We start from the raw sequence: 20,725 nt of genomic DNA on the forward strand, positions 1-20,725 counted from the left end.
CGTGCCCAATCATCTACATTCCCCCTTTCCTCCATTCCCTTTCGTACCCAAGCCTCTCCCCTTACTCTTAATAAACAAATAATCGATATTATTTGCTATAAAGAAATTTATTTTTTTTTTTTTTTTACGAGGTAAGCGAGAAAGAGAAGTCCGCAAAAGAAAAGAGAAGAAAAGAAAAGAAAAAAAGAAAGAAAGAAAGAAAAAGAGAGCGATTGGTCGATTTAGAAGGTAAGAAAATTCTTCGAAAGGTTTCGACGGGAGATTTATCGATCCCCATGGTCATAAGTTTGACAAAAACCATATATAGCATATACGAGAGAATGCGTCCAGGGATATGGGTGGCGATAACGTCCCTATCCCTTCGACCACCCGTTATTCCCCTACTCTTTTACAATTCACTCTCTTCGTCTCTACTAAACCTTCTCGTTCTAGCTTCCTTCTTCCCAAACCTCCTTTCCTCCATTACCACCACCTCCGTTACAGCCACCTTCTCCTCCACCTCCTTCTCCTACTCCCACATCGGCGCCGTCGTCATCGTCGTCGTCGTCGTTCTTCCTAGCCCCAAGCGCAATTTAACTTGCAAATTTATCCTCTCTCGCAGCTTTCGCCAAGGGCTTTAACAAGTACTATCCGGGGATGCAATTTTTAACACATGTTCCGTTCGTTCGTTCGTTCGTTCGTTCGTGTTCACGCTGAGGTCCAGGAGGAAAAAAAACTCGATCATCTTTCTCTGTCTTTCTTTATTTTCTTCTTCTTCTTCTTCTTTTTGTTTCGTTCCTCTTCTTCTTCTTCTTTTATCCCGCAACAGATTTCCTTTTTTTTTTTCTTTCTTCTATTCCTTTTTTTTTTCTTTTCTTTTTTGTAAATTTTCCTCTCCAAGAGTTCGCAATGTAAAAGTTTCGATCTAACGGGATACAGAGAGAATCTCCTTCCTTTTTCAATTCTACACCTGTACCTTCCATCTCTCTATCTATCTATCTATCTATCGATCTATCTATCCATCTCACTCACTCTATATTTTTCTTTCTATTTATCTTTTACATCCTTCAATCGACACAATTTACACGTTCGACGACCATACACGCTACCGATTACTGGTTATTGGCCACTATAAAACTTAGATGATACAACGTTATACGTTTATACCTATCAACGTTTGACTGTCATCATGTTTTTCTACGTTAACATTGCTCAAAAATTATCGAGTTACAAATATATCCCCGACTCATTCCTCCCGTTTTTCCTTTTCCTTTTCTTTTCTATTTCATAAAATGTATTTTGATTATTTTCAAATTCATCTCTCATACGTGTTATCTCCGCGAGTATGAAATGTTTCTTTTTTTTTTTTTTCCTTTTCGTTCAATGTCACACGTTTATCATTTATTAAAATCAAAATCGTCCCTTTTCGTTAAATTAAAAAGAAATACGAAGAAAGATAAAAAAAAGAAATTTCTTCCGGGGAAGTTTTTTTTTTTTTTTTTTTTTTTTTTTTTTTTTTTTTTTTTTTAGAAAGGATCGAGATCAAAAATTTGCAGATAATTTCGACATATAAAATCAATATTGCGCCCTCCTTCAAGACTATTTTTAAGACAAATATCTTCTTCTCTTGCTTTATAACATTTTTCTATTTACAGATCATAAAAAATTTCTAGGCTCATAATTGAATGAAGAAATGATATGAAAGAAGGAAGAAAAAAGAACTAAAAAAATTAGCCTACAAAAGAGGTCTCGAGAAAAGTAATCAATTTTTTACAATCACCTGAAAAAATTCAAAAAGGTGAGAAAGGAAGAGAAAAAGAGAGCGCGCGCGTGAGAATGAGAGAGAAAGGGGAGAGGGGAAGGGAAATCTCTCTTATCCTTTAGATGACGTGAAAAGATGACGAGAACTTTTTTTTGGTTGACAAGAAGAAAAGAACAGAAATTTTATACGTAAAAATGGGGAGCCAGAGTAACATGGAACCTCCTCCTCCTCCTCCTCTCCTCCTTGAGGAGCTTAACATCAAAATCCTCGCGCGTTCTTGACGAAGTATTATATTTCACTAAAACTCGGATTAACTCGGATACATAATATGTACATCCGAGCCGGATACGTTTTTCCCTTATTCTTAACCCCCTCTTCTACATTCAACCCCAACCCTAAGCCTTCCTCCTTTTTCTTCTTCTTATTCTACCGAATTCACTCGACGAGAGAATAATATACGAGGTAACTCCACCGCGTTGCAATCGTCCTTTTATTTATTTTTCTTCTTTCGTTTCTTTTATTTTCTTCTTTTCCTTCTAATATAATCGAAGAAGTACAATAACTGAGTTGAAAAAGAAAATGGTAAAAAAGAAAGAAATTGAACGAGCAAATAAATAAATTCTGACGTCATCGACAGCTCGAAATGATTTTCTACGTGAGAGAAACCCAATCGCAATTACAAAGTTTGCCATTAATGTCGTTGACGTCGATGAAAGTGCAATTGCAATTACCACGGTGCGCACGTTTGTGTTCTTGAACCGGTAGCACCAATGCAACGATTATATAGTAGTTCTCGATTGAAACGCGAAATTGACGTTGCAGACTTGTTCTCTCTCTCTCTCTCTCTCTCTCTCTCTCTCTCTCTCTCTCTCTCTCTCTCTCTCTCTGTCTCTCTCCCTCTCTATCTGAACGGAGATGGGAGCAACGAACGATCGCATAATTCTCCACGCAATTACGATCGATCGAACGATCGATCGATCGATCTTTTCTTCTCTTCCGAGTACGAGTATCGGCCAGGTAAAACAATCTTTTGTATTATATTTACCGTAGAGTCGTCCGTCGCTCTAGAGAAAATATATAAATTAATTTTCGATTCATTTCTATGTATAGATATAATCAAATAACAAATAAAATAATTGATAAATGAAAATTTATTTGTAGAGAATAAATTTTATCTTCGAGCTATTTCGATAATGATCATCTCGTAACGATCCTCCTCCATGGTCGACGTAAAAAAATATAAAAATTCATTATAATTGTAATCAAGCTGAAATTAATTCGCAAATGTAAAACTCGATATCTCGATCCGATTTGCAATTCGATCTCTACGCTCTTTCGACTATGATATTTCGTAATCGAGCTTTTGCTTTCTCTTCTCGTCCACGTAGAAAAAAAAAAAGAATATATATACATATATATATGGAAAAAAAAAAAATGGAAAAATGAAAAAGAATAATAATAATAATAATAATCGCAATCGAGTAGAAATTAATTTGAAAATGAAAATGAAAATGAAAATGAAAATGAAAATGAAAAAAAAGAAAAGAAAAAAAAATTCGATATCTCGATTCGGCTAGCAAATTGGATATCTCTGCTCTTTCAATTTTAATATTTCGTAACAATCACGAGCTCGGCCCTCTTCGTCGATGGAGCAAAATAAAATAAAAATGAAGAGAAAAGAAAAAAGAAAAAGAAAACGTAACTAATAATTGCGAACGAGTAGAAATTAATTTGCAGATCGAAAAATTCGATATCTTGAACAACGAGGATTGCAATTCTACCTATATTCTCTTTCCATTCCGATTAAATAATATTTCGTAATGGCAAAACTACAATTATCCCCGTATAATTTTTCATCCTGTACCGTACAAAAATATATAATAATTCATTAGAATTGTAATCGTAGATCGAAATTAATTCGCAATTGATAAGTTCGATATAATTCGACGTGGTTAGTAAAATTCGATATATCTGTCCTTTCGATGATGATATTTCGTCGTCTTGATAGGTTTGTTGGCGACACTTGACACTCGACAAAGAGAGAGAGAGAGAGAGAGAGAGAGGGAGAGAGAGAGATAGGACTATTCGAAAACTAAACCGCAAAATTGACGCTCGAGCGAGCTTTCGAAACGATCCACCAACAAGCATCACCTTCATTATCGTTATCCAGGGGTTCAGTATCTGTAAACCAGCTGGACCGCTCCCGAGGGAAGTGTTGTCGCGTTAACGTAAACAGAATAATCCCTTTGTCATCCGACGATCGTGATGCGCGTTCATCCCTCTCGAGCATTCGCGTGAAACCGGCCGTCACTGACACTTGTCACGGGGAAAACAAAAGTCCCATTTAACTGCGTGATTCACGAACCTTTTGAAATTGTTGGCCCGGCCATACAAATCGAAATCATTTACATCATTTTTCATTTATATTTTATATCGCCGAGTATCGTATCGCCGATTTTATTCAATTATTACCTCAAATTTATTTTTTATTACCATATGTATATATATATATATATGTGTGTGTGCGTGCGTGTGTGTGTGTGCGCGCGTGCGTGCGTGCGTGTGTGTGTGTGTGTACATAATGAAATATGAACTTTGTCTCTCCTGTTATGGATAACTCGAAAAAAAGCGCTCGATATGCGGTATTAAATAATAGTAATAAATAAAGAAAAAAATAAAATGAAATGAAATGAAATAAAATATAAGATAAGAGAAAAATTATTTTTAAAAAATTGATACGCAAAGAATACACTATAATGATATGTCATTATATTATAGTATAATACGTTGTATAATTATTATTTATTACAATATATATTAATTTAGTAAATTTTCGAAAAAGAGAATTGAGAAAGTAATAGTTTTAAATAGTTATAGAATAATGTATCAGGGGATTTTCTCCTGTGGTCGCTTCGATCACTAGCTTAATCAGGAAAGTTTGAAGTTAAGCTATAAAGTTGACATTTGTTCGTTCGAGACAAGAAACTTTTCGCATTCTTTCGTGCTCTTAACGTGCCTTTTAACTGTTCTAATTTTAAGTTTAACGCATTCAAACAATGCGACCAACGAATTATCCTAAAGAATTTCGAATTTAACTGTTCAGGATATTTCGTCAGATTATACGACTCGTTTGAATCGACTAGTTTCACAATGGACGAATGAATTGCTCGATGATCTCTTGACGTAACTTTGCGAACGTAATAAATCGACAGTAAGCAAGATAGATATACAGACAGACAGAGAGAGAAAAAGAGAAAAAAAAGAGAGAGAGAGACAGAGTTAATCGTATGTTTGTGCATACATAGATATGTTACTCGTCGATGACGATTAATCATCATAGAAACGACGATGACAAGCCTCGATAAAATCTCGCGTCGCCGTCTTCAACACTCTTCAATATTCCCAAGTTAAGCTCCTAGTAACAGCTGCCCAATGTACGATTTAGCCTCGTACACGACGATTGTTTCCCTTCGAAATCTTTCCCGACGAACGTTTTAACATAGTGCTCGATTAAATCGATCGAACGATTTTCGACATAGACGGAGACAGATAACGAATAGACAGAAGGAGAGAGTATGTCGATCAAGAAAAAAGAAATTAAGTAAAAAAAAAAAAAAAAAAAAAATAGAAAGAAAAAAAAAGAAAAAAGATATAGAAAGCTAAAACTCGTGTTAAGAGGAACAGCAAAGAGTAAACCGTATTTTCTCGGAATGAACGTATCGAAGAGAAGAGTTTAATGTGTGGACAAGGGTATAAAAAAAAAAGAAAAAAAGAAAAGAGAGAGAGAGAGAGAGAGAGAGAGAGAGAGAGAAGATTAAGAGATTAGAGCAAATGGTCGAGATATTTGAAGAAGTAGAAGAAGAAAAAAAAAAAAAGAAAAAAGGGATTCTTTGGATCTATTCGTCGTTCCATTTAACGGTACGTAAATAATTACGATGAACGAGATTGGATTAAAAGATTGGTCGAAGGAAGGGATCGACGAGAAGGGCGCGGGGCGTGGGGTTGGTTGGTTCGGTGGGCGAATGAGGGGGGAAGGGAGACGAAGAGGGGTTAGAGAGGGGAGAGTTAGTGGCAAGGAAGAGGTGGCTTCGCGGTTCCACGCGTCCGCTCTTTTCTCACGGAATGACTTTTACCGGGAAAGGAATGTACCGGACAGCGTGCCAGAGAGAATAAAATCATTGCGAGGGGTCGCGGTCGAGTTCAACGACACGATCTCTTTCTCTCTTTCTCTCTCTCTCTCTCTCTCTCTCTCTCTCCCTCTCTCTCTCTCGGTGTCTTTCAATACCTCTCTTTCTCTCTTTGGTCGTCGAGCTGAAAGAGAATGGATCGAAAGGATCGACGGAGATCTCCTCTGTAGCTGTTTTCTACCAAAGCGTACCGTATGTATGCAATGTACGTATGTAAGTAAGTAAGTACTTAATTATCTAGTTGCAATTACGACTTTTGCCCTAGGTATGTTGTATTCTCTTTTTCTCTTCTTTTCTCTTTATTTATCCGCTTTTATTTATCTCTTTATATATCTATCTATCTATCTATCTATCTATTGATTGGCATAATGATTTCGCGCAATGACATATTGTTCTCTCGATGGTCCGATCCCAATATTTATGACCCTCGATAACGATAAAACGATTCCCGATCGCGATAAAATGCTCCTGCGATTATGCAAATATTCAAAATCAGTCACATACATACACATAATGTAATACATAGCAGTCTTCTTCTTTTTCTCTTTTTCAAAGCACATAAAATAGAAGGGAAGAGAGATAGAGAGAGAGAGAAGAGATTGAAAAAGGACCATCGGAGGAAATTGGTCCGCATCGATTTTTCGAGATACGAATATACGTCTTTGAATGAAAAGAGGTGAGAAGAATTGACATCTCGCGTGACTGTCGATACCATCATTCTCTCTCTTTTTATTATTTTATTTCGAATGCCATCATCTTCCTGGCTAAAAGAGAAAGAGAGAGAGAGAGGCAGAGAAAGAGAAACAGAAAGAGAGACAGAAAGAGAGCGATAGAGAGAAAGAGAAAGAGAGAGAGAGAAAGAGAAAAGAGAGGGAAAGAGAAAAGGTCAGGATATTTATGAGCGTCCTTCGAGCTCAGAGGCGCAGCCGGAAAGAATTTTCAGTCGGGCGCAACCCTAGTATAAGAACCCGCGAGTGCCTCGCGCGATACTATTTTTGGCCATCTGGTGCAAGGTTGGATGGCCGCGCGAAACGACACTTTGTCTGTTGTGCCACAAAAAGTTTCATGGAATAAGCCGAAATCGTACGAAAAATCAAAACCTCTTTCCAATGGTAGATATATAATACACGTGTTACTACAGCTGTCGAAAATACCAAATTCGACTTTCAAATTAAATTATTACATACGTCTACGTACATATATACGTACGTACGTACGTAAGTAGCTACTTAAATACATACATGTATGTATATTTCTTTTCTTATCCCATATAAAAATATATATACACACACACACACACACAGAGATATATATTTAGTAACCATTCGAATGACTAAAGATCGTATATAATTTTAAAACATGAGTAAAGTTATTTCTTTCCATATACCCTAGAGTGCTAAATTATTCGAAAATGTTTTCGATAAAATATACAAGAAATAATCGTAAAACGAATATTTAATCCTCGGTAAACTATCAAAGCTAACCACTTTCTTTCTCTATCTCTCTCTTTTTCCCCCTCTTCTTTTTTTTCTTCCTCCTCCCTTTTACGCGGAAGCGAACGAGAACTACACGGAGGTCACGTGCCATTAGCCGATAGGATGGTAACATTTGCTTAACACGATAGTGCCATTTCGCTTAGCTATATCCTTAAGGTATTGTCAAGAGACGATACATACTGCACAAGCCGTGTGGAAACGAGCGTGTCTTCGCACGTTTGGTTACATCTAATCGGTTCTCAGCTTCTAACGCGAATGCTCTACAACTCAACCTCCCCATCACCATTTTCTCTCTCTCGATCTTCCTTACTCCTTATAGCAAGAACATCGGAGTCTTCTGCTACCGTATTCGCGAGACAGTAACTAATTTCTCTTGCTAATGAACATCTTATAGAGGAGTAATCTTTTCTCTCTCTCTCTCTCTCTCTCTCCCTATGTAGGTAGGTACATACTTAATTACGTTCTCCATGTTCAATCGTCTCTCTCAACTTCTAATGTATATAAGTCGGGGCGACAAAGTATAACGAAAATGTGTGTATCTATGTATGTGTGTATCTATGTATGTATGTATGTGTGTGTGTATGCGTTTGTGTGTGACAACGAAAGACTCATTATCAGTCTTCGACAAGACCGAAATCGAGATCTAGATCGAGATCGAAAGATAGAGCAAGAGAAAGAGAGAGAGAGAGAGAGAGAGAGAGAGAGAGAGAGAGAGAGAGAGAAATTAGAAAAGTTTAGGGGAAGTTTACTTGACTCCATCTCACCTCACCCTCTTTAATTTCCCCACCTCTTCTCCATCCTTCTATAAATTCACGTCACGCTTCAGTTTCGCTCGTATCTGTTTTCAAACGACGAACGCGTTTTGAAAGCTATAATTGCTTCCTAGAATATACCAATAAACATCGTTTATTCTATGAACAACGGAATAAATTCTAGTGGAATTTCCATAAATATCTCAATCGTATAGAATATCACAAAAGGGCTTATGTAAAACGATTCCCAGTACCTTACATAGGTCAGTTTCACGAAATAGGTCATTTCATTCTTAAAGTACTACGATTCTCTGACATCTCTATCTCTCTCTTTCTCTCTTTGATTCTCAAAAGAGCTTCAGAAAGGCTAAGAGAATGTTTGTAGCATCAAACAAGAGGTGGTAGCTTCTTCTTCTGCTTCTTCTTCTTCTTCTTCTTCTTCTTTCACTTCTTTTTTTTAAGCTTCTTCCAGCACAATCCGCCCTCCTCTAACATCTAACACCACCCCCAACCACCCGCCGTTCTTTCTTCATCTTTCTCTTATCCCCTACTTTTCTATCTCCTTTTCTCCTTGTTATATCTATCTTCTCTATCTTTCTCTCACTGCTCTCTTTTCATCTGAATAAGAAAGATAGAGATGGATGGATAGATAGATAGATAGATAGATAAAAAAAGAGAGAGAGAGAGAGAGAGAGAGAAGATGACAGGTACGTAGACTCAAGAGCAGGCGATCTTTGCATTCTCCGACGAGTATACGATGAGAAGGTTCAAGAAGACAGGAAGAGCACTGCCGCTGTCACGTTGAAGGTGCAGAAAGGGCAAAGGGAGAGAGAAAGAGAGAGAGAGAGAGAGAGAGAGCGCGAGAGAAGGAAGGGACATCAGAAGAGAAATGGATAGTGCTCCTACACGTAACTACGTGATACCTAACCTACGTCTCTACGTGTCTCCATGCCGTGTCCATGCGTGTGTGCGCGCATGCGGACTCTAATTTTTGCCTATCACGAGCCCGCGTTCCACGAGCGTCACGCCGTCAACTTGGAGGATGGCTTCAGCCATGCCGCCCGCCAGAGATATATGGCCGCGGGCAGAACCGGCAATGAGAACGTTGTCAGCGAGTTCATTAACGCGTCGCTCGCTAAATTCTCTCGCCTTGAGATCCAGCAGTGCGCGCGCGAGTTCCTCTCCTACCTACCCTACCTACCTAGCCGTCCATTTGCATATGAGTACCACAACCATTGGAATCGATCGAGAACTACGATTCTATCTATTCTTGTTAAGGTCATTCTAAATATAAACACATTTAAGATACAACAAGAAAGACGTAGAGGAAAAAAAGAAAGAAGAAAAAAACATATTATACGTGTATATACACACGTTTGTTTTTAAAAGATATCGTACGTAAACCTTGATACAGAGATGAAAGATATCGTAAGGGGCCAGAGAGAGGAGAGAGAGAGAGAGAGAGAGAGAGAGAGAGAGAAAGAGAGAGTAGAAAGAGAGAAAAAGAAAAAGAAAATAAAGAATTGGATTTTTCCAACCGAAAACGAAATCTTGCGTGTACCTAAGGAAGACGTATAGTTACTTCCTTACCTACATACCTATATCGCGTATCCGTCTCTCTTAATGGCAAACCCAAAGGAGAACTACTCCAGACTATATTTATTCCTTTCGGCTGTTTCGTATCGAGAGAGAGAGAGAGAGAGAGAGAGAGAGAGAGAGAGAAAGAGACGGACAGAGAAATAGAGAGAAAGAGAGTCACAGCTGCAATGTCAATACGATATGGGAGAAGCAAAGGCAGTCTTCTAGAAATCCAATACCTCTCCATCTCTGAGAAAGAGGAAGAAGACGAAGAAGAAGAAGACGCCTTAAAGTAAAAGAGGTTAAAAGGAGAATCGAATGACCTCGTATAGACGAACGTTCTTTGAATTCTTTTTAAAAGTCGATCGGAAGTAGACGTAAAACGTCTCCCCTATCGGGAAGATCGAACGAATTAAAAAAATGAAAAAAAGAAAAAAAAAAAGAAAAGGAAAAATGATATTTCAATTTTGTATTTTTTCTTTTTTTGGAGGAGAGAGGGGCAGAGTATGGGCGTGCCCCTTTCTTCTTGTTTATGCTCTATTTCTAATTCGACGTCGTCTAAATCAAAAATAAATACTCACTTTCCTGGCAGTCCATTTGATGCAACGTATGGTGGCACCACACTTGGAATCGTCCACGAGAAGAAAGTGTTCGTTCTCCGAATCGGTTTCCATTTTCATTCGAGGAATCGGCAGGTTGTCGTCCGATGGGACAACGTCATTGTCGCTGTCGAACGCAGATTCGGAATACTCCGTGATCGTCGATAGCCTCTTCCTGCGATCCTCGGATCCGTCTGTCGGAAATTGTTCCATCTCGAGGCACTTCGAATTACAGGAGACACGAGCCAAAACGCTATTTACTTTAATATTCTCTTTGATCGCACTTTGTTCCTCTTCGCGAGAACGAAAACGATATTACGTTCGCGGCACACGAGAATTTCACCGAGGAATATATACATATATATATGTGTGTGTGTGTGTGTGTGTGTGTGTGTGTGTGTGGGTACAGAGAGAGAGAAAGCAAGATAGATACAGAGAAGAGAGCTTTTAAATCTAGTCGAGGTACATCCAAGGATTTAATCCTGTAATTGCATGCGTTAGCTTAATCTCGTAACCGTGGGCAACGGTGTAACTGTAGTACGGTACCGAGTAGAAGGTTACGGAGAAAGGTGGAAGAAGGGAACGCGACTGATTTACCGACCGAGCCTTTCGTTTGGACCACAGCGTGGAAAACGTTCTAGCAGCAGGATTATCTGCAGGAAGGACATCAAGCCGCCGCTCCTGGATACACGCGTTTGCACTTAGGCCTCTCCTATGTGTATCGTCACGATTCCTCGATCGATCTATCTACCTATCTATCCATCTATTTATCCATCTACCTATCTATCGATCGATCGGTCGATCGATCGATCGTTCGCTCGATCCGTTCGTTCGATCGATCGTTCGATCGTTCCCTCGATCTTTTCGATTACGGTCGAGCGACGTCGTCAACAAATTTTGTCTTCCCTCATAATTTCTTCGACTCATCCATTCGTTATCTCTATTCTCGATCTATATCCATATTTACGTTAATTAAAGATCATTCAATATGTTATAATAATTAAGTAATCGATGAGACGTAACTAAACGTCCTTACTTCTTTATTAATTCATCTTTCGTTACACAGGCGGTCGTCTCTTCGAACTTTCACGCTCGGTCCAATTTTAAGGCTATTAAGGTTTCCTCTCACGGTCCGTGGTGGTATCGTTAATTCAAATGTCGTTGAAACACGCCGAGAATAATTAATTACACCGTGATCGCAAGGATGTGAACGCGAGCCGATGTTACTCGTACTTAAATAAGTATCTTTTCCCCCCTCCCTGCCCCCCAACCACCACCCATTTAGTCTACGTACAATATTACATATAAAACGATTTGTTCTCTTGCTTTTCTTATGTATTTTGTTTTCTCTTACTTCTCTCTAGATTTTTCTTAATCTTTTATTATTATTATTATTATTATTATTATTTTTTTTTTTTTTTTGCTCTCTCTTTTTTTTCCTTTTTTTCACAAACAATACAACAACTTGCACGACGATGATTTACATAGGAGAAACCGTATCGAATTCCGCGCGTCTGTTTTCATCGTTCCGCATGGTCCCATCTACACTTTTGTTATCTTCCTCTCCGCTAATTATCGAGAACGAACGATAATTGGCGAGTTAATAAGCTCGATCGTTTCTTTGCCTTCGCACGACTGCACACAACCAATGGCAACGTTTCTCTTTTATTTTTACTCTCATCTCTCTCTCTCTCTCTCTCTCTCTCTCTCTCTCTCTCTCTCTCTCTCTCTCTCTCTCTCTCTCTCTCTCTTCGTTCCTTCTTCTTCTCTTCTTCGTTCTTTTGTTCTCTCTTCTTTTTTTTTTCTTCTTCGTAACAAACGTTTCGCAAAAAACGTAGCGGAACGATCGAGCAACGATTACGACGACGACGACGACGACGATGACGATGACGACGACAACAACAACGACTACGACTACAACGACGGAGCAGAGAAGTAAACGCCTACCACGGCGCGTAACTGCGAGAGTACTGCAACTGGAGTAGCAGCATCAGCCAAGAGGACCGTTCCTCCTCTTCGTCTTTCGTGTGTCTTTGCGATCCTTCTCTCTTCAAGCGTCTTCCTCCTCTCCCTCCTCTTCTTTCTCTTCCTCCTCTTCACATTTTTTCTTCCTCGCGCGAAAAAAAGAAAGATCCCTATTTTTCACCAAATTTTTCCGAACAACTTTTAAGTATAAAAAAAAAAGAAGAGAAAAAAAGAAAAACAAACAAAAAAAAAACAAAAAAAAAAACGAGAGAAAAGAACAAGAAAAAAAATGGAAAAAAGAAAAGAAGGAGAACAGTCAACGACACAGTGTCATCGTACTATACTATATATCTCTTTCTCTCTCTCTCTCTCTCTCTCTCTCTCTCTCTCTCTCTCTCTCTCTTTCTCTCTCTCTTACACTCGTCATCTTGACGTTCTTCATCATCGGTCACCACTAGCACGCTCAGACTTCACACTTTATATTTAGACGTAGGCGACGCGCGCTTTATTTCCACGCTGCTCTCTGTGGCTAACTCATGCTCATTCTCTCTCTCCCTCTCTCTCTCTCTCTCTCTCAGTCTCTTTCTTTCTTTCTCTTTTTCGCTCGTTTCAAGCGGGATCCAGATCGACCGGTATCTCTCTGTCCTTCTTCATCCTTCTCCCTCTCTACCACCACCATGACGCTTCTTCGTCGACCATCGAGAGACAGACGAATACGTTCAACAGAACATGTCTCTCTCTCTCTCTCTCTCTCTCTCTTTCTCTCTGTATGCTTATACGTTGTGTCTATATGTATATGTATTGGTGCGTGGGCGGTTAACCACGTGCGTACGATAAACGCGAACGTCTGCTTCTCGTTGAAGTTACCACCACCACCACCTTCACCACCGTCGCCATCACCACCACAATCATCATCATTACTACTACCATCATCGTCGTCGTCGTTGTCGTCGTCGCAGACACTCGTCTATTTTGGTGTCGGTACAACAATAACAATAACAACAACGACAACGATGACGACAACAAACGTATGACGTTTCTATATCTTCATATAACAGACGCAAGTTGACCTTTCAAGTGGTGAATTAATCAGTCAGGTAATAAGCTGATTTCCCGTCTTATTCTATTCTCTCTTCGATCCTCTCTTTCTCTCTGTATGTGTGCGTTTATCTGTTTATGTGTTTATGCGTAAGTGTAGATATACGTATTCACATGCTATAGCTGATGATCTTGATAAATAGAGTAACTAGCTAGATCGTCCTATAAAGCGACAATTTGATAGCGGAGCGTAACAGATCGTGGATCGTGACGTAATGACAGGGATGATACGATTATTTGCTCACGATCCTTACAATATAAGCTCCGCAATACAGGTTCCTCGTAATTGTAGTTTATTCCATCGAACATCCTCCTCTTCCCTCTCTACCCCTACGTAACTCGTCTGTTTCGCGTTACATTTAGTACCATGTATACACGTTCTACTAACTAATACGACGTCTAACTCGGTATTCGCGAATTTTCGAAACGAAGAAAGAAAAAAAAAAGAAAAGCAAAAAGAAGAAGAAGAAGAAGAAAAAAATTCACTCTAATTCGTACGATAGCATTTTAAAACGTCTACGTTGTTGTATGTCCGTACTTTATTTCTACGATGATAAGGATAATAAAGAAACTTTTTAGATTATAGTTTTCGATATGAACTAGAGTTATGTTTGAAAATCAACTACATACATACATATACATATATATATGTATATATATATATATATATACACATTTATATACATATATATATATATGTATATATATATGTATTATGTGAGTGTGTATTGGGCGTATGTTTGTACGAAGTTCAGCGTTTGCAAACGTCCAACGCTTGCTCGAAAAGTGACGGTTATGATATTTGCGCTCGTAATTAAAAGTTCAGCTTCGTTACGTTCACCTCTCTCTCTCTCTCGCTCTCTCTCTCTCCCATTCCTGTTCAATCTCTCTTCTACCCCCTACGAACACCTCTCCGTTCTACCATCACCCCCTACTGCACGGCTTCTTTTTTTTCCTCCCTCGTAAATCTAACGTTATCGTTTGACTGCTTTTGAATTTTTTCGTTTCCAAACGACGTAGACGGGCATGACGTTTCATCTGTGGTTTAAGTGAAAAACGAAGAAAAACTAAAAAAAGAAAAGAAAAGAAAAAAAAAGGAGAGAAAACAAAATAAAAATAAATGGACGAGGAAAAAGGAAAAATAAATAAAAAGAACCGTAACGAAAATCTCTAAGAGATTTTTAATTCGAGAATATTTCGAGAGAGGGAAAAAGAGAGAGAAAATGAAAATGAAAATGAGAATGGAAAAAAAAAAAAAAAAAAAAGAAAAAAGGAGAAATTATTAAATGTAAATTAGGATCACGAGCAATGTCTTTTTTTTTTTTTTATTTTTCTCTTTTCCTATTTTTGTATTTTTTGTTTTAACGAAAATAACTAAAACGAACGATTTATCGAAGGATTTAACTATCGATTGTTCATTATCTTCAAGCAAACTCGAGTCTGGTAATCTCTTTCCGTTCTAAACGACGATATACGCTCGATGATATACATGCGCGCGCACAGATACACACGCACACATGTATACTTAAATAAAAGTTGTCTCGCGCGCGTGAAATTCTTCGCCACGTGCGTGCGAAATATGCTTTTGTAAACGCCCACCGGTAGGCGAGCATGATGCCGGAGAGCTCGTGCACGAATTACGAATCATAAACTATGATACGTACGTACGTTCTCTCTCTCTCTCTCTCTCTCTTTAACATGTGGTAGCATGGAAAAATTTTCGCAATGAAAAATATACACGCGAGTACGCGACATGTTTTCGTTACAATAAAATCATAATCTACGAATCTCTTTCATTTATACGCATACATAGTTAATTAATTTCATGTTAAATAAGTTTCATTATTAGATTTATGGTTGATATATATATATATATATATAAAAAGAAAAAAAAAAAAAAAAGAAAAAAAGAAAAAGAAGAAAAAACGACGCAAAACTAATTACTTTTCAAAAAAGGAAAGAAAAAGAATAATTTCTCGACGATAATGAAAAAGAAATAACTGGGAGAAAAGCTTTTGAATTTGAAAAAAAAAAAAGAAAAAAGGAAGGAAAAAAGGAAAAAGTAAAGAAGCAAAAAAAAAAAATAATCTCTCGACGATATTACAACGTATCGACGTAATATGTTTACATTGGATCTACATAATTGAGACGATACCTCAATAAATTCGCGTAATTGATAAAATCCATTTTATTACGCAAGATGATAGGTTAAATACATATATATATATATATATATATATATATATATATATATATATATAAACAATATATAAACTTAATACCTATATATATAAACATATATTTACACACGGATACACATATACACACACATTATGTATACTATTCCAACTTATCGTTCCGTTACTTATCGGCGAAGATTTAACGAGTAAGGACGTACGACGATATAACCGTTTAATGCATTTAACGAAAGCACCGATGTTAAAACGACGAGATCCGAGCGTAAATTCAATGGCATAACACTTTGAAATGACCGGCAGGGACCGTATAGCTCGCTTCGTGGGAGGAAGAGAAGATGCTACATATATATACATGCATACGCTCGGTTATGTGTCGGGTCTCGTTCATTTCCTAGTACTTAATCTCCTCGGTTTATCGGCCCGTGAGTGCGCGCGCGCGCGACCAGTGAACACGTACACATACATATATACATACACACACGAGAGAGCACTAACTCAGGTTACACGTTATGATGGCACATCCTGGGACTATGGGTTAAATGAAATACATTCGCGTTCGGGGTAGCGAGTTAAGCTCTACTTTCTTTCTTTCTTTTTTTCTTTCTTCTTTCTCGACTCCCGCAGCTGACTAGCAACTATGACTTTCGAATAGCATAGCTAAGGTCTCTGTATAAGTGAGCGAAAGAGAGAAAGATATATATATATATATATGTATATATATATATAATAAGAGCTCGTTACATAAAATACGACCAGTAATATCGTCCTATGAACGTTCAACTCTTTAATAAATCCTATGTAATTTGCTCGTTACTTTCGAATAGCAATGTCGATAAAAAAAAAAAAAAAGAAGAAGAAAAAGGAAAAAAAAATAGAGAGCGAAAAAAAAGAGGGAGAAAAATAAAAAAGATAAATGATTAAACAAATAGAAGAAGAAGAAAAAAAGAAGATAAAGAAAACAAAGTGGGAGAAGAAAACGGAGGAGAAAACAAACGATACGGGTGAAGATTCAAAGAGACCAGCCTTATATAATGGACGAGAATGAACGTGGGTTGGGAGATGGAATGAGGGAGAGATCAGGGATGGAGAAAGAGAGAGAGAGAGAGAGAAAAGAAATCTTTTTTTGAAAAGGTCCGATAAATTACAACGTTTAAATGGCACGTCGCATCGTTGGCCGGGGATAAGTCAATCGTTGCCGAGGATAGAAAATCGTCGAAATTCTGAGTCTTTCAACGAAATACATGCAAATACTCTTGGCCGTTTGCCGCGATCATCTCTCTCTCTCTCTCTTTTTTTTTCTTCTTTCCCCGTTGCCCCCGGCCCCGTCTTTCTCTCTCTTTATTCTTTCTAAAAGATAGAAGAAGTTCGTTCTGGCGAGCGTCAATCGATTGTGAAGAGGACTGTAGTGGATAAAAGAGAAGGAGAGAGAGAGAGAAAGACAGAGAGTACAACGAGCGCATTCAGCGCGCAAACGATGAAGTGCAGAGAGTGTAGTGACTCAATGACGGATGAACTTCTCCCTTTGCACGGCTTGTGTCACGACCCTTCTTCACCTCCTACCTCTTTACTACCATCCTTCCTCCTCTATTTCTTTTTCTCTTCCACGTATACCACCTCTCTCTCTCTCTCTCTCTCTCTCTCTCTCTCTCTCTGCTCCTCCTCTTCTCCTATTACCCTCACCCGTCGTCTCTTCTCTGTTCTCTCCCTTAGTTCCTCTCTAGTAAGTAAGTAAGTAGTTGTTACTCTACTACGAATCTCCTCTGAATTCTGTCACAGGACGACGAGATTCTCCGCGGTATATTATTCTCTAACCGTCTGCTTTCTACGTGCACAAGGCCATATCTACTGGGTGTCGTTCAAATAAAAAAAATTTAACAAACGAATAGGATAAATAGAAAAAAAGAGTGATAATCTTTCCTTCTTTTTCCTCGCGAATTTTTCAAAATTAATCTAACCCGATTGAAGTTAATTTAACTTAATATAACTTAATTCAATGTAAAAAAAAAAGAAGAAAAAAAAAAAAGAAAAACGTAATCGGGTCGGACTAGAACTATCTACTTGTTGGTCGATACTTTAGGGTACACGTTATATGCACGCTGATGTTAAATGTCACGAGTCGATATCGATCGTACCTCTCTCTCTCTCTCTCCCTCTTTTTCTCTCTCACACACTCTCTGCTTCTATTTCTATTTCCTTTTTTTTTTTTACTCCCTCTCCCTTCTCTTTCTCTCTTCGTAAAAACTTCGAAACGTCGATAGAGAAGAAACAAGGATTCTTTATCGAACAATACCGAAAGTGAAAATCATTTGATATTCAAACCTTAAACGCCGAATGTGGTAAAACGTACGTGCAGTTGCATACTTAATAAGGAATGAAGCTTAGGATCTGGGCGTAGGATCGGTATATTACTAGTGGCTATGGTCGTAATGGGAAATGGAGAGAGAGAGAGAGAGTAATATACGTTAGTACGTAACGTGGTCTAACACCTACATTTAACTTAATTCCTTGTTTTACACCATACGAAACGAGCTTATTAGAACTTTACGATTTTATTTATTATCAATTTAAATATTATATTATTTTCAAACAGATAAAACAGATCAATTAATTATTCATCTTCTCTATTAGAAGTGAAGAGATGGAAAATATCCATCGTCAAGAATTAGAAATTCGATCTCATTGATCATAATAAACAATGAGCAATATATTTCATTACAATAATTACTATGACGATGACGATGATAAAGAGAAAATCAGAGAGAGAGAGAGAGAGAGAGAAAGAGAGAGAGATTTTATCGCGTCGTTCGTGAGGAATAAATTACGATTGAGCCATTAGCAAATCTAAAACGATTGTTGAAAATAAACTGGGCAATTCAAAAAATTTAAACGACCAATTAAGAAAAACGCTTGTCAAGTTCTCCCGTTTCTCTTTCATTTTTTTTATTCTTTTTAATTATCCTTTCATTTGTTATCCTATTAGATAAACGTTCTGAAAAATGAATCGTTTGGTTTAAAAATAATAGACAAGTTGTTACAGGATATTTTCAAAATCACACTACATTGAGGTACACATAGACGGAGGATGGCATGCACCCATGCACGCACACACAGACACACACACACCAATAATATCGTATAATTAAACGATCGAGAGGAGTCCCTATATCGCGTTAATTAAACCTATGGTCCAATAATTGGATCACTTCCGCGGGATTACGATCGAACGTTGAAAGCAATATTTTTTATCATAGAGTAAGTACCGTGCAAACAGATTCGACCCAATTTGAAAATTATATTCCCTATCGATACTTGACCTAACTTTGCCTATTATCGATAATATTAAATCGGACATTTTATACGTATGCATTTGTTTAAAGCAAAAGATCGAAAAAGAGAGAGAGAGAGAGAGAGAGAGAGAGAGAGAGGGAAAAATAATTAATACGACAAAATTCTGGATCGAGTACGAGTACATATTTTGTCGTTGCGACGACACCGTACAAAAGGGCTTCTTCGTCGTGAAAGAGAAAAAAGGGAAAACGAGAAAAAAAGAAAAAAGAAAAAAAAAAGTTGTTCACGCACTTTTGCTCAGTGAATCGATCGAAATCGAGCGCACTTCCTGAAACGACGTTCGAACCCTCATTCGAGCATGTAGAGAGGGTTCTCTTTTCGAGAAACGACGAGAACGAAAGCGAAAAAAACGCCGTTGGGTGTCGTTAAAATCGTATTTGCTTATCTAAAAAAAAAAAAAGAAAAAAAAAGGAAGAAAGAAAAATGAAGGTTTGAAAAGCGACGACGGTGGTGTTCAGTTTATCGATGATATATACCGACTCGTTGATCGACTTTGTTGAGAAAAGGAGAACACGATGTTATAAAACTCTTACAAACAGAGAAAGACGGACAAGTATCGTAAATCTCGTACGTAGTACCTACTACCGTTAGTAGATACGCACTATGCATTGGCGTAGATTCCGTTAGAAATTTCTTACGGTCGAATGCATCCTTCCTTTCTTCTACTTCTTTATGTTTCATTCAAATATCACATATCAATCCTTCTATCCGATTTATTTCAATTCTTCGACCGAAAAGAAAATGAAAGCGAATGATAATCGTGAAATAGATTATTTCGAAATTGTAAAATAGTTCATCGGTTAATTCTCAATGATATCTCTTATGTATTACATACATTTGTATGATAATGATAAACATGGCATACGTATATATATATATATATCTACATAAATCCACATAATTATATCAATTAATGTTAATGAATAGTAATAAACAGAATAGATAATAAGGAATTTTAGATATGACGCTTTTGCGGGTGTCGCACACGTGTCGCGAAGAAACAACTCGTAGAATGCGCCGGCCTGACTTCCGTCGAAAGAAAATGTCCGGGCAACGTATGCGGTTGACGATGACCGTGCAGCATCTATGAGAGAGAGAGAGAGAAAGAGCAGGAACGCGATAGTTACCACCGGCTGCCCGGCCATAAACATAAGAAGCCGTAAAGTCTTTGTTCTATCCGCGAGCTAGCCTAACGATCTTGTCCGAGATAGCAAAAACGATTCATGAAGAGAATCGAAAAGACTGCGAGACGAAAGATCAACAACGACGACGACAATGACAATGACAAAGATAACAACGACGAAGACGAGTTTCTTCTTTTCTCTCGTCCCATGGATGCCAATTTCATCGGCATATTTTTTCATTTGATAAGAGAAAAATCGAAAGGATTTTCACTTGGAGATAATCGTAATTATTCGCTCGTGAACGCGAAACGTTCGTACTGATCGTGAACGATCGATCGATCGATCGATCGATATATTGCCTCGTTAATTAGTCCAGAAGCGTAATGAGGTATCGAGAGATCCAACCACCATCGTTGGTTCCCACATATGCTATGCGCCGCCCCCCTTTTAACCTGCCATCTCCCTCTCACACTTCCATCTACGAACCTGCCGCTATTATTCGACAACGCTTGAAACTTTGACTCGAAATAATTGTTACGATCTCGTCTATAATTCCTTCGAAATCCTGGAATTTCATTCTTTTTTCCGATTAATCGAATTAAATCGATATTTTTTGCGCGAGTTTATATCACATTATGT

The 20,725-nt window shown here is 37.9% G+C and overlaps 1 protein-coding gene across 3 annotated transcripts in view; it reads right to left on the reverse strand.

The window, feature by feature from the left end:
• Positions 1 to 20,725, reverse strand: part of LOC124422691 (putative uncharacterized protein DDB_G0271606) — a 105,729-nt gene that overhangs the window by 72,541 nt on the left and 12,463 nt on the right. Inside the window, exons 1-2 of one of the 3 annotated variants that reach the window (XM_046959501.1) lie at positions 15,699 to 15,729; positions 10,336 to 10,646 (exon numbers count right to left, since the gene is read on the reverse strand). The exons of 1 other annotated variant lie outside the window; for it this stretch is intronic. In XM_046959501.1, coding sequence (XP_046815457.1) covers positions 10,336 to 10,646; positions 15,699 to 15,714 — 327 coding nt within the window. In that variant the 5' untranslated portion in view covers positions 15,715 to 15,729. Of the gene's footprint in view, positions 1 to 10,335; positions 10,647 to 15,698; positions 15,730 to 20,725 lie in introns of those variants that run through there. One more of the 3 variants, XM_046959503.1, reaches the window with a different exon arrangement.

The sequence above is a fragment of the Vespa crabro genome, chromosome 3, assembly GCF_910589235.1.
Source record: "Vespa crabro chromosome 3, iyVesCrab1.2, whole genome shotgun sequence".
NCBI classification, from domain to species: Eukaryota; Metazoa; Arthropoda; class Insecta; order Hymenoptera; family Vespidae; genus Vespa; species Vespa crabro.